This window comes from Xiphophorus hellerii, chromosome 4 (genome assembly GCF_003331165.1).
Source record: "Xiphophorus hellerii strain 12219 chromosome 4, Xiphophorus_hellerii-4.1, whole genome shotgun sequence".
Taxonomy (NCBI): Eukaryota; Metazoa; Chordata; class Actinopteri; order Cyprinodontiformes; family Poeciliidae; genus Xiphophorus; species Xiphophorus hellerii.
Window position 1 is genome coordinate 29,124,607 of NC_045675.1, and position 19,651 is coordinate 29,144,257.

General features: G+C 42.3%; 2 protein-coding genes across 3 annotated transcripts; one reads left to right on the plus strand and one right to left on the minus strand.

The window, feature by feature from the left end:
* mrps11 (mitochondrial ribosomal protein S11) lies at positions 1 to 3,479 on the plus strand. Of its 2 annotated transcripts, XM_032560545.1 has the most exons (6): positions 1 to 172; positions 379 to 471; positions 739 to 837; positions 1,453 to 1,582; positions 1,779 to 1,844; positions 2,805 to 3,479. In XM_032560545.1, exons 1-6 carry the CDS (start codon positions 84 to 86, stop codon positions 2,910 to 2,912), a joined length of 585 nt encoding a protein of 194 aa, XP_032416436.1. In that variant the 5' UTR covers positions 1 to 83; the 3' UTR covers positions 2,913 to 3,479. The 2 variants fall into 2 exon arrangements, with proteins under 2 accessions (XP_032416436.1, XP_032416437.1); XM_032560546.1 differs by lacking the exon at positions 379 to 471.
* Positions 3,480 to 4,195: 716 nt separating this feature from the next.
* Positions 4,196 to 18,417, minus strand: pdpr (pyruvate dehydrogenase phosphatase regulatory subunit). Its single transcript, XM_032560544.1, has 18 exons — positions 18,311 to 18,417; positions 17,463 to 17,736; positions 16,691 to 16,824; positions 15,822 to 15,903; positions 15,542 to 15,705; positions 15,334 to 15,455; positions 14,783 to 14,900; positions 14,326 to 14,475; positions 12,936 to 13,128; positions 12,604 to 12,728; positions 11,448 to 11,603; positions 10,924 to 11,057; positions 9,813 to 9,961; positions 9,612 to 9,724; positions 9,448 to 9,542; positions 9,265 to 9,354; positions 7,166 to 7,348; positions 4,196 to 6,501 (listed from the first exon to the last, which is right to left on the minus strand). The coding sequence occupies exons 2-18, from the start codon at positions 17,723 to 17,725 to the stop codon at positions 6,094 to 6,096; spliced, it is 2,679 nt and encodes an 892-aa protein (XP_032416435.1). The 5' UTR covers positions 17,726 to 17,736; positions 18,311 to 18,417; the 3' UTR covers positions 4,196 to 6,093.
* Between the last annotated feature and the right edge of the window lie 1,234 nt (positions 18,418 to 19,651).

The following is a 19,651-nucleotide window of genomic DNA, read 5'->3' on the forward strand; positions in this document are numbered from 1 at the left end:
CCCGACTAATGGTCTCGTCCTTCACCTTCAATGTCACGCTTGTACAGACTGGAACATTGAACGTGTGTGTGTACATATGAACCATGTTTAATTTTAGGTGTGTGTTTAATTCAGCGAGCACTTTATGTCGACAGCTAATCACCCCGCTAAATGTCAGCGGGACCGCCTCACAGTAAGTGCTCCTGTTGGCTGTTAGCTGCTCCTGTTAGCTGTTAGCTGCTCCTGTTAGCCGCTCCTGTTAGCTAACGGCTAACGCTCAGGAAGGGTTTGCTCGGTTTTGAAGCGTCACTGTGCGACACATAAAACCGTACAACTTCTAACAGAACCGTACAGATTGAGCTAATGACAAGGTGTGTGTGTGTGTGTGTGTGTGTTAAGGTGTGGAACCAGAAGGCTGCCGCAGCAGAGGCCGTTATTCCTCAGCGCTGTGAGACACCAGGAGGCGGAAGCTAGCACGGGGAAAGACTTCAGGTCTGCACACTGTTATCCATCTGTCCGTCATAATGCTGCTTCAGAAGGATGCCTACTCACTTGTTATGCTGGTTGCAAAAAATACATAAAGCATATTTAGCAGCTGGACATCTTGGCTTTGCAAAGCAGACGTAAACAAATGGAGCAGTTGTGATTACATACGTGTTATTGAGATAAATTAGACTAAAACAGTAGTCTTTAGATGTTGAATGATTTTTAGAAGAAAAACTTAGTAATGCTTTGCCCATTACATTTTCAACCTTTCAGCCATTTCCCCCCTATGCCTGGTCAAGACAGTCCACTGAGATGGGCTGGGAAGAAGTTTGAAGAGTTACCAATTATTCACATAAAAGCAACATACAACAAGTAAGTGGAGCTATTAATTAAATTCAGTTAAAAATAGCAGAAGTTACACTAGTTACTAAAATGATGGCCTTAAAGACAAACGCAGTAAAGTCTTAAGGTAATATGTAGGGTTTACGCCAGGCTTAAAATTCAAGTTAATTAGCCGGATTAGAGACAACACTTACAGGCTCAGGCCAGGTTAGGTTGGATTTTTGTTTAGGTCAAATCCAAACTCCAATTACAAACAGTTGTGTCTCTTTAAAATGAGATGGAAGAGACATAATCTAATGACTTTATAAGATCAAAGAGATTGGGCTGACCTCCTGTGGAATCAAAGACTGCAGTGTTACTATCTGACTCCTGTCTCACTAATCTGAAACTGAGGCAAATCTTTGGCTATTGGTGAACATCAGCCTAATTTATCATCTGGCCACTATGTTAACCCCTTAACCTGCAGCGGAACGCCCACGTGCCGTTTTTCCATTCTATTTTCCAGGGGTGAGGGTTAACCTACCTCTAACGTATTTTCCTGAAGGAAGGTTTTCTTTAACCTGGCTGCCCAAATACAGTCAAAAGTCTGTGTTAATGTTAAAAATAAATACTTTGAGAGCAGTAAACCTCTCCATCCTTCACCAGCACACACATCCAGCTTACAGACAGCGCAGGACAGTCTTTGGTCCGGACGTCCTGTGGCACAGAAGGCTTCAAGAACAGCAAGAAGTCGACGCCCATCGCCGCGCAGACCGCAGGCATCTCTGCTGCAGCGGTGAGTTTTCTCCTCTGATGCTCAGGCAGAGCAGGACTTCTGTCGGTCAGATCTGTGGCCCCTGACCAGTAGAGCTGATTATGTCTGCAGAATGTTTTTGGTATTGGTGAAGGCCCCCATGATTCTGAACCAGCAGACTAATATGTCCTCTATATAAACACAGTATATATATATTTTTTGTTGTTCTTCCAAACAGAAAGCCACAGTAAAAGGAGTTACGTTTGTTCGTGTTGTGGTCAAAGGTCTTGGTCCTGGACGTCTGGTGAGCAGTTCCTGCACTTTATGAAGATTTTCCACACCCATTAGACTTTTTCACATTTTGTTGATGCCAATGCATTTTTATGTGATAGACTTTACAGAGTATAATTGTGAAGTGGAAAAAAAAACAACAGATGGTTTCACAGGACAATGAGTCAATACTGCGTGGAATCCTCTTTCACTGGAATAACAGCAGCAAGTATTTGGAGTTTGTAACGGGATTCTTGATGGTTCTCTTTTAGCTGCTTCACTCCCTTTTCAGATCTGCCCTCATATTCTTTTTATGAGTGAGATCAGAGCTTTGTGGTGGCCACACCAAAATATTGACTTTGTTGTCCATAAGCCACTTTGACTGTTTGCTTCAGGTCGTTGTCCATTTGAAAGACCAATTTGTGCCCAAACTTTTAGGTTCCCGACTGATGTCGTTAGATATTCCTTGCTCATGACACCATCTGTTTTGTGATTTGCACCAGTTCCTGTCAGCAAAACAAACCCAAAATATGATGCTACCACCTGGTACAAGCATCCTGTTTCCTCCTCCAAATTGTAACGATGGTCGTTGTGGCCAAACAGTTTCACAATTTCTCACTACTTTGTGTTGATCTAACTACTTAAAACTTGAATGTGGTTATAAAGTCAGAACACGTGAAAGGCTTCAGTGGGTATAAACACTAACCTGACCGAATGTTGGTCGAAAGGATAATTCTATCTAGATTTAAAGAAGCCCGATGTGTTGGGCAGCTTCCTCTTCCTTAAGCAAATTAAAAACCACAAATGTTTTAGAATGTGGAAGGGCACTGGTGAACCATAATCTTTGAAGCAATGTTGTTAGAGGAAAAACAGAGTGAGCCTTCAGAATATGTAAAGCCACCGCAGGGCCCTTCATAACAGGGATAATTAAATCAACCAGAGACGTCTTGATCCGTTTCCTCAGTGACTGAAAGTGTCCTTGTCTGTTTTGTAGTCTGCAATCAAAGGCCTGACGATGGGAGGCCTGCAGGTGATATCGATCACGGACAACACGCCTGTGCCACACAACGGATGCCGCCCACGTAAAGCCAGAAGGATCTGATGCCGCAGCGCTTTGTATGGAAGCTGTTAACTTGGACTACGCTAATAAAGTGTTTTGTTATGTAACTCTGCTGCCTGAGCTCACTGTGCATATTGTGTTTGAGGGGAAACAGCAGATGTTAATAAGCAGTTGCTGTTCCTGTTGACTTGTGCACAAACATTCAGTCTCTCTGCAGATTCATTTGCTTTAGTTTTCACACTGTGGAAAAGAAGCAATGTGCTTTCCCATTGCTTACTTTCAAGCCAAGTAGTGTTGTAAATATTGCATTTGCAGAATCATTCAGTAATATGGTTTCTTTTTCTACTTTTCTTTTGGTATAACCATTGAAGTTCACCTAGTTTGGGTGGGACATGTCAGCACAGAACTGTATCAAACATTCACCAGCTAAAAGAAAAGTAACTCCTGTCTTTTCTTCTATCCTCATTCAAAGGTCCTTGCATCCGTCAACACATCAGAACCAAACAGTTTAGTCCTGCTGGTCAATGTGAATGAGTTCAGCTGGTTCAGAACAACAAATAAAAGGGTAGCTTTTTGATTTTACTTCAAATAAAATACAAGCATACTGAACTGTTTAGTACTCACTTATCTTTTGGGATGGGGGGCTGATAAATGCCTAAAGTACATGGTTCCCAAACTATGGTGGTTTTGCAATAAACTTTTATCACCGCAGAAGAATGTTCTGTAAGTTCTCATGTGGGAATTAGTTAAATGTGTTTTAACTCTGTCATAAAAATATCAAAACAGTTGATCTCTACTGAAATGAACTGTGGGATGTGCAGCAGTACAGATTCACTGCTATTCCAAACAAATTCAGAAATTTAGCCACCTCCTTTCACTGTAAGAGCCCCACAAATTTACAGACTAAAAACTCATCACTTAAAAAAAAACAAAAAACGCAATCTGTATAATCTTTGCGGCCACTTATCATTCAATTCATCTAATAAATACTTTACATAAAAGGGAGATGAAATGTCATAACTTCATGGAGTTGTTGTAGATGGTGATGCTGTGAGCAGGAAGAATCTCTGGTAGCAGTCAGTCTTGCGACAAATCTGAAGAGACCTCTGACTGAAGACTGCAGCAGTATGACGGTCTCACAAGTGTCATGACTTGATATCTGAGAAGAGGAAAACATATTCCACAGTGACGTGTCCTGAATGCCTCAATCAGTTGCTAATCGCATTTGCTGCACCTCTTTAAATTTTTTACATTTTCAAGCTACCTCTGAGCTTTGACATCTCACATGTGATAGACGTTTAAAGATTCAAAATAACAGCGGCTGCAACTGTTCAAGTAATTCTTTATGCGACAAGGCAAACTCAACTGATACAAAATACGAAAACCAAAAAAAACAAAAACCAAAAGATTTCTATTCACATCAGCTATACAAAAATACATTTTTATTTCAAACTGCAATGAATTCTTTCCTTTACACAAACATGTGAAAACAATTAGATATGGAGGACTGAAAACAGCACGACTAGAAGGGCCGATTTGCTCTCCTCTCAGCCTCACATTCAATAAAACTAAATCGAAAGTGCGTCAACGTTTCAAGAAAAGAAAAAAAAGAAAAAAGGAGAACATAAATATCTTTTCCACCAGTGCGGCACACATGAAAACAACATTACAGCAGCTCTCAGCAGATAACACCAGCACAGAGAGGAGGAAGCTGTTCTGATTTGCTTCGGAGTTTCACGAAGTGTTTGAAAGAGGATGACGTGTGGTGGACGAAAAACAACAATTCTGGGTTATCAGTAATTATCCTAGGCTTTTTTGAGGTTTTTTTTCTTTTACAGAAAGATGATTTCTGACAAATTGTTATAAGGCTAAGAGTATAAAATTTCTGAAATAGGTCTCCTCGTCAGCAGCAGATTTACGGCTGAGAACTTTGTGGTCAGAAGTGCAACATCAGCTTGTGTTTCCTCCACAATATCCTCAACAGCTCATGAAGTGGAGTCAGAGTAAAATCCTTCAGGACGGGTTAAAGCAGGGGTGTCCAAACATTTTGCAACAGGGGGGCACAACTAAAATTATGCCTTTTGTTATGAAAAACGCAAATTCTAGTGTAAAAAACAAACTTGATGCAGTTTTTTAATGAAATGTACCAGGCTGATTTCAACACAGGAAGTATCTGTATATAATTTTAGATGTATTCTAGGCTGCAAAAACATGATATGTGTCCCTTTTGAACAAAAACAAACACTTATTTAGCCTACTTTAATAAATGGATGCACCCAAGTCTACATTCAAGCAAAAGTTAGTGGATGCTTGTGGTGCTGTGTACTATCAAATTAAGATGAAAGCCAAAAATGGAGTTAAGATAGTTTGTGTTTCTCCTTAAAGCTGCAGTATGTAACTTTTATAAAATAATACTTTTCTTACATATTTGTTCAAACTGTCACCATGTCGTGACAGTGTGAGACAATCTGTGAAGAGGGAAAAAAAAAACACTGGGAGAAGGCAGAAGACCCAACTAGAAACACCCAATCAGAGCCAGAAGGAGGGCCTTAGCGCTGTCAATCAAGGCTGTATGCCGCTTTCCTCCTTCCCCCTTCCTTTCTGCTATGATACAGCTTCAGCACACCTTGTCACTATTGCTAATGCTCGTTAGCATGACCACCGATGACAGCAGATCAACTGTTTAGCAGCACGTTCATGAGGATGATGACCCAGAGCAGTGCACTTCTTCAGGGAGGAAGTGAAGAAAAAAGCTTTTCACAGATTATCTGTCTAAAGTTATACTGTTATGACATGGTGAGAATTTTAACAAATATGTAAAACAAAACATGTTTTGTAAAAGTTGCATACTTTTTTTTTCTTCTAAAATCATCATTTGGACACCCCTGGGTTAAAGTCAACAACCTGGTAAAGTCTGCAGCAGCTAGTGTTGATCTTGCCTTTATAAAGCCACGTAACCACAGACTGCAGGGGCACAGCAGTCGGGGTTGTCAGGGTGGGAACGACACAGCGGGATGACAAAATGGATTTCAATGAGATGAAAGTTCAAGCGTTAGGTGCTTTTCTAAATATTGCACTTTAAAAGCAGAGGATGAAACCCCAAAACTGATTTTTAGAGTACCAACAGGAAGTGCTTGTACATCCAGCCCTCACACCAGACACTGGGTTGGGTCAGGAGGAGTGAACTGAAGGAGTGTCGTCTAGGGAGGGGCTTCCCGTCGCCTCACTTCCCCTGGAGGTTGCTGAGCTCCATGTCCTCCTTGCGCCGCTTCTGCTGGGTGAAGAGGGAGCTGAAGGGGTACAGCTTGGCCTTGGCCGGGTAGCGCTGTCCGGCGATGTTCACCTCGTAGTCGCCGCGGTTGATGAAGTCGGGGGTGATGGGCGTGGGGAGGCCCTCGGGGCCCGGCGGCGGGGACACAAAGCCCAGGCAGACGTGGCGCTCCAGGGTGTAGCTGTAGGCACTGCTGGTGGTGGTCCCGGCCAGCTGGCCGCTGCGGTAGACGGGCTCGCCCCACCACGGCCACAGGTCCAGCTCTGTGTCGTGGTCCTCCAGGACGAGCATGACGAAGCGGCGGAACACGCCTTCCTGGCGCTGCTGCAGCAACGCCTCGCGGCCCAGGAAGTTAGTGTCCTGTGGAGGAGAGGCACAGAGACACAGGGGCATTATCAATGGATGTCACGCTGCGTACACACCCACTGTCGCTGTGTGTGTCACCTGCAGAGTATATTGTTGTAACTCTTCAAACTATTTACAATTATTAAATTATTTACAAATCACAGTGAGCTCAGATCCACCTATTTTCTCCTTAGTATCTCATTCACTAATGTTGAAGAATAACTTGTTTTCTCATGCTGTAATAAACAGTGCACAGACTAGTGGTAAAAACAACAAGACAATGAAAAGTAACCATAGCAACCAGTGACAGTTTAAAGGCAAAGTGCCTGCGTCTTTTGTGCTTACAAACAAATAATTGCTCTATAAAAAAAGGCAGTCAGAGCCCACTCTGTGGCGCCTGCAGAGCCATGTTCCTTCTCAGTGTGTTGGAACTGATTATTAACCGTGCAGCCCGTTTTAGCAATACTGCACTGACACAACAGCTGCGACTCACCAGAGGTTCTGGTTCTGAGCTCAACAGTAAACTTGTTGATTTAAAGTGCCGCCTGTGGTGTCTGCAGCTGCAGTCAGAACATTTAGAGCGAAGCAGATGGCAAACTGACTGAAACGAAGCTTTGCGCTCCAATAAATATGCCGTGGGTGTGCAGTGAGAGCACATTTCCCCAGCGGGCGGACCGACCTTGTCGAACTTGACCCTGAACTCCCGTCCGCACTCCAGCGGCGTGGTGAATGTGTCGAGGTCCTGACCCCAGAAGGCAAAGAACTTCTCGATGCGAAGGCTCCTCAGCGCGTAGTACCCGGAGTTACGGATGCCGTACTTCTGCCCCACTGACATCACCTCGTTGTACACATGCAGCGCGTACTGGAGGGAGTAAACGGATGACATCAGAGTTAAACTTCACAGGAATCGGTGTTTTTCCTGAAATCCCTACCGGTATAAATCACCATACAGAGAAGATGTGACCTGATGTGCAGTGGCAATCAGAAGTTGATGTTAACCTACTGTCAACATGCTGATCATTGTCCATTCAAGTAACTAAAGTTTTACACCACAAGGGACAAAATAAAGAAAGAAAAAAAAAGAGGGGGGATGCACTGATTGCAGTTTTCTGGCCAACCACCAATCTATATATAGGCTGACCTGCCGCTTCAGATTTTGGTCGATACTGTTTTTTTTTTTTGTCTGAAAAGCTGCTAAATATATAAACAAAGTTGTTAAGCTGGTAACTATGAGGTGACTTGAGTTGACCGCACATAAGCAGACGTGTTATGATGGGTGGTTGTGTCAGTCAGCCCTCTCACATGGCTGAGCTAATGGGGACAGCGGCTGAGTTTCAGAGTTTTGAGGAGGTGGATAAGATAGAAGGGCATGGTTGGTTTAACATGTAATTACTGGCAGATCACACAAATTAAGGAACCTAACTCTCCTTGGGCTGCCACCTTATTGTGGTGGAGGGGTTTGAGAGCTCCAATGATCCTAGGAGCTATGCTGTCTGGGGCTTCATGCCCCTGGTAGGGTCACCCAAGGCAGACAGGTCCTAGGTGAGGGACCAGACAAAGGGCAGCCCGAAGACCCCAATGATGAGAAACAACTTTGAACTTGGTGTTCCCTCATCATAAGGACCGGAGGGTGTGCTCCAATTATAGAGGGGTCACACTCTTAAGCTTCCCTGGCAAGGTCTATTCAGAGGTCCTGGAGAGGAGGGTCCGTCGGATAGCCGAACCTCGGATTCAGGAAGAGCAGTGTAGTTTTCGTCCTGGTCGTGGAACACTGGACCAGCTCTACACCCTCAGCAGGGTCCTGGAGGGTGCATGGGAGTTCGCCCAACCAGTCTACATGCGTTTTGTGGACTTGGAGAAGGCGTTCGACCGTGTCCCTCGGGGAGCTCTGTGGGGGGTTCTCCGGGAGTATGGAGTACCGGGCCCCAAGTGGAGGAGTTCAGGTATCTCGGGATCTTGTTCACGAACGAGGGAACAAGGGAGCAGGAGATCGACAGGCGGATTGGCGCAGCGTCTGCCGTCAAGCGGGCGCTGTACTGGTCCATCGTGGTGAAGAGAGCTGAGTCAAAAAGCGAAGCTCTCGATTTACCGGTCGATCTACGTTCCCACCCTCATCTATGGTCATGAGCTTTGGGTCATGACCGAAAGAACGAGATCGCGGATACAAGCGGCCGAAATTGGTTTTTTCCGTGGTGTCTGGGCTCTCCCTTAGAGATAGGGCGAGAAGCTCAGTCATCTGGGAAGGACTCAGAGAAGAACCGCTGCTCCTTCACATCGAGAGGAGCCAGTTGAGGCTCGGGCATCTGGTCAGGATGCCTCCTGGACTCCTCCCTGGTGAGGTGTTCCGGGCACGTCCCACCGGGAGGAGGCCCCGGGGAAGACCCAGGACACGCTGGAGGGACTATGTCTCTCGGCTGGCCTGGGAACGCCTCGGGATTCCCCCGGAAGAGCTGGAAGAAGTGGCTGGGGAGAGGGAAGTCTGGGCCTCCCTTCTGAAGCTGCTACCCCCGCGACCCGACCCCGGATAAGCGGAAGAAAATGGATGGATGAATGAATGTGCATAAAACTGTGGGCTGTGCAAGGAAAAAAAACATTTTGACCCGGAATACAATGTGCACTACAGAAAATCTAAATAATTCAAAATCTGGGCGGTCACATTTCTTTTAAAAATGAATCGAAGTTGTTAAATTCAAAATAGTAGAGGTCAAAAGTGATCAGAAAATTGAGCGCATTTTCTCAAACACCCTGTCCTGTCGTCTTAATTCAACTCGTTTGCACCTCTATGGGGATGTAGAGCATGAAACCTGGTTCTCCGGTATGAGTCATGCTCATCACTCTGATCCCATTGGCGTAGCCCACACTCATCTCCTGCAAATACAAACAGGGGCAACATGAGGGCAAGAGCAAAGAACAAACAACAAGCCGCTCATCGTCAGCTTCGCTTCGACTTGTCTCTCTCACCTTGCAGAACATGGAGGGGAAGTGCTCGGGCGTCATGGAGACGTACGACAGCTCAGCCAGAACGTCCATTGCTCGCGGACCAATCAGATTCAGAGCTGAAAGAGAAAAGTTTGATAAGCAACCTTTTCAAGAGACAGAGAGGGTAGTAGAACATTGAGGCTCACCTGTGTACTTCCAGCTCACATCCTCTAGGTGGAGGTGTGGGTCATTGGGCATGTGCTTCTTTATCCAAGACCAACAGTGGACCTGCTGGTCCGTCGGAGAGATGATGAAGAAACTGGAGGCAAACGGACATCATTTTTCATTTTAGATGAGTTTTTTATGACATAGATCTTAAGTCCATGGCGCCGATTCTCGGCTCCAACCTGTTCTTGCTGAGGCGGACCACGCTGCAGTCGTTCTCGTAGCCGCCCCTCTCGTTCAGCATGCCGGTGTGGACGATGTGTCCAACGGGAACGTCCAGGTCGTTGGCGCACAGATACTGCAGCAGCTCCAAAGCCTGGTCACCTGTTGACTGAGACAAAAGTTCACAAATCACTTCCGTTGTGTTTTTTCCAACCCAAATGTTTGAGTTTAATCAAAAACAGGAAAGTAGAGAGGAAATGAACAAGAAACAAGCTCAGAAGATCAATAGTGAATTGCTTTAAGAGGCCTGTGTATTGTGTAGAAATCTTGATATAGTTATGAACACGGTGTGCATACTTTTCCTCAGTACACTTCAAGCACTTTTCAAACAACTTATATGTAAAATAAAAAAACTAAAAAAGGAAGTTTAAATTTACTATTGCATATCATTTATTACTGTTATTAATAACATCTTGTGGTAATAATAACAGTATAGAATATAAAATATAGAATATTTGAATGTACATTCTATATACATTCAAATATATGTATATACATATAAATTGTTAGATTCCTGCTCAAATTAAATGCTTACCCACAAAAAATATATATATATTTTTTAAATTCTCCCTAGGTGTGTGTGTGCATGGTTGTGTGTCCTGTCTGTCTCTGTGTTGCCCTGCGACAGACTGGCGACCTGTCCATATATATATTTATATATATATATATTTATTGTATGTAAACTTCTGGGCTCACTTAGAATTAACGTTTCCAAATTGAGGCGTCTAATCAAACGTGAGATTGTATTTGATTACAAAGCTAAGCAGTTTGAAAAGCACTTTCAAGGATTTCAAGCACCCATACAAACACTGAATGAAAGAGCAACAAAATGGCAAAACAAATAGAAAGCTTGACCTTGTCACGTTATTTTGGTGACAAACTATATATGTATATATAAACAGTATTTTATTGATTCTACAGAAAAGTCTAGCTGGTATCTTTAAAAAGAGTCAATGATTTGTTACAAATCAATGCAACACTGAAGGCAAAGATGATAGTTAAAACTGCTACAGATGAGGGGAGCTGGGTTTTTGCTACCTAATTTGATGCTGATTGTAAGACGTGACTCACAGTCAGCTCAAACTTGGTGAAGGAGGACATGTCGATGACACAGACAGCCTCTTTGCAGCACTTCACTTCTGCTCCGACAATATCAAACCAGTCGGGCTTGTAGAAGGTCTTACTCTGATCCAGGGACAGCAGATCTGAAAAAGAAAGAAACAGCAGGGGTTTTATTCATGAAACACCTCCAGAAATCACACTGCAAAAACTCAAAAGAATGAGTTTGAACCCTGGGTTCAATTTGATAATGTCACACCATAAACAATGTGTTTCTATGAATTCAGTTTCTTGGTAGCGGTCGTAAAAGTTAGTTTCTGTTGACAAATTCTGGGAAATCTGCAGTAAAAATCACTGCATTTCTGTAGATGTTCCATCTTTACTGAGAATTAAGTATATTAGGTGTATTCTTGGAACAGCACCTGCAATGACTTCTCTTAACTCTACTTTACTCTCTGTTGTTGATTCTCAGACTGGCTAGTAAAAAAAATGTTAGGAAGTTGAGAAGGCTTGGTGTGGTGCTGAGCAGTATGCACCTTTCCCAGGCGGAACAAAGTATTTGGGCCTTTCGAAGCCATGTTTTTCCATCCAGCGAGCCCCCTGGGTGTCCAGGCGGTCGTACAGGGGACTGGTCCTGAGCTGCCGGCCGGTCTGAAAGTCCCACCGAGGAACCTTCAGCTCATACAGCAGGGCTAAAAATGAGACGCAGAAACACAACAATAAAAAACATAAAAAAATAACTTCTCAATGAGTATACAGTACAGACCAAAAGTTTGGACACACCTTCTAATTCAATGGGTTTTCTTTATTTTCATGACTATTTATAAGGCAAGAAATCCCACTTATTAACACCTATGAAGTGAAAACCATTTCAGGTGACTACCTCTTGAAGCTCATCAAGAAAATGCAGAGTGTGTGCAAAGCAGTAATCACAGCAAAATGTTGCTACTTTGAAGAAACTAGAATATAAGGGGTATTTTCAGTTGTTTTACACTTTTTTGTTTAGTGCATATTTCCACATGTATTATTCATAGTTTTGATGCCTTCAGTGTGAATCTCCAATGTCAATAGTCATGAAAATAAAGGAAACTCACTGAATTAAAAGGTGTGTCCAAACTTTTGGTCTGTACTGTATATACACACACAAGAATTCAATACGAGTGTATCACATAAACGTCAAAATACACCAACTGATAAGCTGATGGATTATTTGGTGAATGAATGGCTGGGAGGAGATATGGTGATTGAGTAAAAATTAAAAACTTTTCTGAACTTTTTTCTTTTCCATAATTACCCAGAATTAGATAATACTGTAAGATATCGATATGTTTAATTATTTCCCAGCATATGCAGGAACCCTTGTGAAAAGCCTTAGAGTTGAAAGTGTAAACCGATCAAGTGTTGAGCTTCAGAGGACCTTGTAGATCTGAGGAAGATATCTAATTATAATAGGACCGGGACTTACATTTTTTTTCTTTAAAAACACAAATACAAAAGGTTCCGGTCAAAACTTTTGTATTCATATGTTCCTGGTACGCATGTAAATCTGACGTCCACATTTCTAGAGAAGTATTTTTTTCAAAAAAGTTGCATGAATGACCAGAGGTTCCTGAAATACTTTAAAGTTGAATGGGTATAACAGCACTTTGCTGTTATTTAGGATAACAGATTAGAGGAGCGGCCGCTACTCACGCATGACTTCCATGACTCGGTGTCTCAAGAAGGTTCGGCTGCTCTGCAGGTTGCCGAAGCGTTTGATGTCCAGAGGCCAGACGTTGGCGGAGGGGTAGCCGTAGGTCATCCACTCTGCCAGGTACCTGCACACAGCAGGAAGAGGCTGTTTGAGCTTCACTGAACACGTCAACATCACAGTAGAGAGTCGACGTATGAAAACATTTCTTTCCATTCAACACACATGGAAAAAGTAAATAAATAATGCCTGTAAAACAAAAAATAAATAAATTTAAAAAAAAAATCTTTTAAAAACATAGAGTTTCTCCCCCATTTAATGAGTTATTGCTTACTTCCCGGCTCCTCCGGCGAAGGCCAGACCCGAGGAGTTCATCCCTGCCAGCACATAGTAGCCAGACACACCGGGCGTCTCCCCCATCAGGCAGCGCATGTCGGGCGTGAAGGACTCTGGACAGTTGACCAGCTGGTGGATCTCGGCTGTTTCGATGTGCGGCATTCTTCTCAGCAGGGCGCTGAGCATCGGCTCTGGAAGCAGAAGAGTGCAACGGTAAGGAGTTTTCTCTCCAACAAATATTTCTATGTTCTAATAATCCAGATTGGTGCGTTCAGATTTCGGACGGCATGTTGTTATGCCAAAGTGACCCCTCCGTGAGAATTTAGCCGAGGTATTTTAGTTGCGCGTTGCTGTGGTTCAGGTTTGGCTGAGAACTTGTGTCCTCCCCATGAGGTTGACGAGAGTTATGACGACCTGTCAGCTTGCATCTCAAATTACTACCATGAGGCCAAGGACAAAAGATTAAAGCACGCATGTGTATTGAGACATATGTACAACGACTCATACAAAGACAAAAACAATAAACCAAGGCATTCATTTTGAATAAAAGTAGATTTTTTGTATTTTAAAAAAAGAGAATGATTTAACTGATTTTTATTCAATTTTTGTCTGTGCTGAATGTGGGAGCATTCAAAATCCATCATAGCCTAATTTATTGCCTGTGTAATCCATCTTGTAATCGATTAGGGCTGAGGCAATTAATTGTGATGAATCGATTATTGAAATAATTGTTAATTTAGTTTATAATTAAACAGGAGTATGCAAACTCAAAAAAATGCCATTTTCTGAAATAATATATTCAGAGCAGTAATTAAGCCAAAACTGTACAAAATTATATGCATTTTGCATTTAAGATAAAAATAAACTTTTGTCTGTAAATCTGTTCTACCCAGAACTCCTCAAGTGCCACAGTTTTAGCTTTACCTGGTTTAAATTGTGGGCAAAAAAAAAAAAAAATCCACCTTAGTGCCTTTTTCTGTGATTACTAATCAACAAAAAAAAATCAATAGATCCATCCTACATTCTATTGAACGCTGAGCTTCTCACATGTTGATGTTACACGTATTTTTTTTTAGCTCCAGATGCATCCTTTGCTACAAATGATCAATCGTTTGCTAAAGGAATGCTGTGTTATTGCATTTTGGAAAATAAAATGTTTGCTTTATTATTTATAAAAAATTCATATTTGATTATTTGCATCTTTAAATGTATTTCTAATATTATATAAAAAGGGCTTAAGTGATGAAATGAAAAATCTACAGGATTTGCCAATTTTTCACTCAATCGATACAATAATTGATTATTACAATAATTATGAGCTGCAGCCCTGTAATATATTAACATGCAGTCAAATAAAGTTCTCAGAGTGCTCGGTCGGTCCTCGTTACCGAAGTGATCCCAATCCTCCTGCATGTTCTGGATCTCCAGCTGGTTGCGGCCCTCGGTGAAGATTGGTTTGGGGTTCTTCTCGAAGCCACCGGACAAAAGGCCTCCCTGCCACGGCCTCGCGTACATCCTACCATCCATATCAATTATAACTGGGGAAAAAAATAAATAAATAAAATAATTACAGACACAAGTCCCATTAGATCAACCTCAACTTTAACAATTCATACACAAGAGCAGAGATCCACCAAGAAGAATGTTTGTGGTTCCCAATCTCTGGTTTTGCAACCTGTGGTCTCAGAGGCTCTGACATTATCTTGTGACTAGCAGAGCAAAGAAGGATTATGTATTAAAATACTATCCAAAACTGCAGTTTCAAGTAAAAGCAGACTTTACAAATGGATTAGAAACTACAGCAAAAAAAAAGAAGTGTAAATCAGTCTATTTTATTTCAGAGACCTGGAGTGTTGGGCGCCAGTGGCTCCTGGAGAGGTTTGGTGAGGAGGTAGAAGTGCTCACAGCCATGGAGCGGGACCGACACTTTCACTTCACTAGCCTGGCCCAGCTCGTAAGCCCACTGGAGCGGAGACACATGGAGAAGAAGCACCAGATGACTGCATGAATCAAACAAACAAGACCCACCAAAGATATTCACAATAAATCTAGTTGGCTAGAAAGGTTTTATTAGCAGCTAGCTAGCGGTAGCCTCAACCGCCTTGAGTCACAGAACATTGTGGTGACTCAAACTTTAGCCTGACAGAAAAGTCTCACGAGAAAACTATATAGAATATACAAGATTAAAGATTAATTTAAGACTGGTGGTTAACATATTTAAGGCCAACTTGCATATCTTCCAATGGATTTAAGACATTTTAAGGCCTCCATTTTAAATACGTGAATTTAAGGCTTTATAAGGATGCACAGAAATCTTGTTGAATGTCATTGAAAATAATATGCAGCTAACTTCCTGATGTAAACAAGGCACTGAGTCCCGAGAGCATGAGTTTTACCTGACCGGCACAGTTGACAAAGTATTCACACTCAATGGAGCCGCGATCAGTCTCCACAGCCATAACGTGGCCTTTCTCCACCACCACCTGCTGAACAGCGGTCCGGTCCAGAATCTGGACCCCTGAAAACCAACAGAAATTAAACATGAGGAGGAAGATAGCGAGAGAGACAAAAACGGGGCGAAGTCAGGGTTCCCTCTGAAGTTACCTTGTCGGGCAGCAGCCACGGCCAGCGCGTGGTTAACGTCGGGCGAGGACACCACAGCGTCATCGGGGAGATGCAGCGCCCCCACCAGGTCATGAATGTTGACTAGGGGGTGGAGTTTGGCGATCTCTTTGGGTTTAATAATGTTACAGTTGATCCCCAACACTCTGTGGATAAATTAGGAACTTCATTGTTCTTTACTGTCTTTAAATCAAGCAAATCGATGGCCTCCGCCTACACCCATGTAGCCCCTGACACTAATGAGTTCAACTGCCTGTCTTACTTGAGTCTCGTTGCCAGGCGCTTAAGTGAAATGAAGCGATCCTGATTTTGTGCCAGACATAAAGAACCGGTCTTCACATAACCTGGAAAATAATAAGAAATCCAACACACACACACAAGTATTGAGTCAGAAATGCTTATAAATTCTTTTGTTTTTTTTAAAACTTTGTCAAGTTAAAAACCACAAATTCAATGTATTTTATTTAGATTTTACATGATAGGCCAACACAAGGCAGAAAATGCCAATGTAGTGGAAGAAAAATGGCATCGTTGCTAGTTTTATACATCTAAACACGGAGATTTCAAACCATTTCTCTTTGTTTTTGCTTCGTCAGATTTGATGAGAGACGGTCGGGATTTCAATCTGGACTGATTATAACTCATGAATGTGCTAAACCGCCTGTGCATAGTGCTGCATTTAGTCCCTCCGGAACCTTTGCAATGTTTTTTTGTGATTGTTGCGACCTAAAATGGCTGACTTTGCAGCACCTTTTTCCAAAAGCTGCGGTCAAAGTTGCACATTTTTACAAGCTTTATTTTTGACATAACACAACCTTATAAATATATAAAATTGCAGCGCATTACCTTCCCAAAAAGTATTTTATAGGGTCAATATAAAATGCAAATGGAAATATATTAATGCAAAAACTATTTCAGAGGCACATTGTACTCCTTTATGGATGTCTAGCGCAAATTTAATTAATCATACCTGACACAGATGCTAGTACAGGCAGAGGAAAGGCAGGTGGTGCAAAAATGCTATTTGTATCCATCAGTTCAAGTTAATGATGATGAAGTTACACATTGTAATTTTTCCTTTATTGTCAGCATCAAAAGCTGAATATGAGTGAAGGCTGTAAAGCATCTAACCTGTTTTAACGCCGGTCTCTTCCTCTAGCTGCTGGTAAAGGCTGCTGGAGTAGTTGGCCATCTGAGACTCGATGGAGATCGGTTTAGCCATGCTGAGAATGCCAGCACAGAGTCTGGTTGTTCCTGCACCAAGCCTGGGCGAAATGCAAAATATGAATAAAACATAATTATTCAACCGTATGATCTTCTCCTGAAGACCAATATGAACCAATTTAAGGCTGGACCACCGTGATGTCAAATCAACTTTTTTGAGTTTTACATAATGTTGTAATGTAACTCCCTCATCAAAAACATGCCTGGAGTGTTGCTTTGATTCTTTTATACATGTTTAAGAAATCATTTTGACTCCAAATGGTTGCCACGGGAAATGCAAAATCCTTGCTATCATCAAGGGACACCTTTTCTTTGTCTCCAGGTGAACTTCTGCATTACAGAGCACTCCTTCCCTGCAACTCCCCCACTTAGCTCCTTCAGACTAGCCAGCAGCAATTAGCAAGCACCTGGTAGAGCTTCACATCTACTTCTCAGTGCAAAGCTCCCCAGAGCAATGCTAAAGGCTTAATTGAGGAACTGTGATGATGTCTTGAAAGAGCAAAAGGTTCTTAAAGAGACAAAGGCCCAATTTCCAGATTTTAAACTGCTAAGTACATTTAAATCCTCTGAAAGCAACTTGGCTAGTTAGTTAATGGAGTTGGTGCAGTAAAATGACACTCTGTGCCTGGTAAATACATAATCCTGCCCCTTTAAGTACAATATATGGTTTTCGTCTCACCTGCCCTGCTCAAGCAGAACGATGTCCGTCCAGCCCAGTTTGGCCAGGTGGTAGGCCACTGATGTGCCAACAATCCCGCCTCCACAGATGACCACCCGGGCCTGGCCTGGCACAGGAGGGAGCTGGGAGTCCCCGCTGACAGCCAGACACTGCGGGGAGGTCCAGAGCCCCCTGCCCGCCAGCCTGAAGCCCATCTGAGGGAGCAGCAGCCTGGGGAGCAGCCCAGGGGCCATAGCCCTGGAGCTCCGCACACAGCTGCACATGGCTGTGCTTTCTGCAGCAAACAAACACAAACATAAGAGCTTCAGTGAGGGAGGTTTGGTCCACGCCGCAAAGGCGATTAAGACAAGTGTTCCTTATAGTTTAAATGCTGGTTAAACAAGCGTGGCAGTCATTACACGGTTATAGCCTTCATAAGTAACACGGGTTATTTTACTGAAAAGCTCTGTGGTCCACATTTAAAGAGCAGCAGGAGCCTTGGAGGAGTAGCAAGGTGAAAACAAGTCTCTGAGTTAAATGAAGACAGCACTGTTCTTAAAGCTTCCCTATAGCTGGACCGCTAGCTTTAGCTGACGACACTTTTAACACATAAATTGTTCTGCGAACTCAGCTTGGAGGTAAAGCGGCCGAAGCAAGCCTCATTTTTTAAAGTTACATAAAAGCCGCCCTGACATTGCGAGGCTTTCTGGTGGCTGGGTTTAACTTATCAGGGTTGACTGGAGCTACACTGCGTAGCTTGTAGCAGACGCTAGCTAATGTTCACTACTTTGTATATTAACTCAGCCGAATGACAGAATATGAAAACACATGTCTGACATTTAATTTGTTCACGACGGCCTTAAACTCACCTAGTCAGCCAAGTCCGGCCGTTGCTGTAGGTTTACAAACAAAGTGGGGAAGAGCAAGGACTGATATGAGTGCAAGTCGCCACATGAATCAAGCTAGCTTCAATTGGAGGCGCTACTTCCGGTGTGGAACTTCAAATTAAAGTCACACGCCCCATTTTATTCCCAAGCCTTGTCATTTATTTTCTTACTTCCGTTTAACTCCGTTGATAAGCAGGTCGGAACTGAGATAATAAGGAGTACTAAACACAATTTGATTCGTGGTCAGTTGTGATAATATCCCGTCTGTATATCACTAATTTTTAAACATTTATGCCATTTGCAACATAGTCAAAACTGTATTTCACAACTGGAAAGTATTGTCAGCCACACCAGTTGACCCATTACATTTTTTGAATTTCCAACCAAATATGTACGTGCTGACGTAGGATACAACCTACACGTTTAAAAATGTCAGAATCAGTTTTATTCCCCTTGTTAGTTCAAACAAACAAGGAATTTAACTTCGGGTCCGCTTTTCCCTCAGTACATTTAAAATATAAATGGATTTAAAAAATGAAAAAAAAAAAGCAAAATACAGTTTTTTCTATAGAAAAATATATTTTACTTTGACTACACTGGTTTTATTTTTTATGAATACTTCAGATCCACGGACAAAAATAAAATAGCCCTGAATATTCGTCTGTCGTGGCGATCAAACTGTATCATCTCCACTCAGCACATTAGTCGCATACTTACAATTAGATACAGTCTGTAGCAAGAGGGCTTTCACGTGGGGTATTACATTGTTAACACATTGTTACATTGTTGCTGCACCATCGTAATTATCTGCTGTGACAGTCTTTTTTATGTTGTTACTCTTGATTTGGGTCTTTCGGTTTTATTCATTGCACAGTTTGTGATAAAATGTTAACACTGGTTTGAGAGGAAAAACGGATTTCCAAAATACACTCACCGAAAACACAACTGAAGTTTGGCACAAAACTCTAGGAAAGTGACATTCTCGAGATAATCATATCTCTGGTGAAATTTGTGGAGTAGAAATACATGAAAGTGTTTTTCATTCTTACTCTAGCGTGTCATTTACTGTGGAAAAAAAATGAACTAAAATTCAAGCAAAATCTGAAAACACTCAGTACTGACACAGTATTTTGTGTGTCAATGCTGACACACCAAAACTGTATTACTCTGGTATGTATTTATTGCCCTGTTTTAAAATTACATTTGGTACTATTTTCTCATATTTGAAATCGGTAAATGAAAAACTGATGGTGTTGGATCATTCGGAGACTGATTTCCTGTTGCTAACTGCGTGAGTAAAGAGTAACAATCCTAGTTTGTTTC

Coding starts and splice junctions, on each gene's coding strand:
- pdpr (XM_032560544.1), bottom strand. CDS start 17,725: ATGTGCAGCTGTGTGCGGAGCTCCAGGGCTATGGCCCCTGGGCTGCTC. Junction 13,129..14,325: donor GGAGGATTGGGATCACTTCG/GTAACGAGGACC, acceptor TTCTGCTTCCAG/AGCCGATGCTCAGCGCCCTG. Junction 9,543..9,611: donor TGTGAGCTGGAAGTACACAG/GTGAGCCTCAAT, acceptor TTTCTCTTTCAG/CTCTGAATCTGATTGGTCCG.
- mrps11 (XM_032560545.1), top strand. CDS start 84: ATGTTTAATTTTAGGTGTGTGTTTAATTCAGCGAGCACTTTATGTCGA. Junction 173..378: donor GTCAGCGGGACCGCCTCACA/GTAAGTGCTCCT, acceptor GTGTGTGTTAAG/GTGTGGAACCAGAAGGCTGC. Junction 838..1,452: donor ATAAAAGCAACATACAACAA/GTAAGTGGAGCT, acceptor ATCCTTCACCAG/CACACACATCCAGCTTACAG.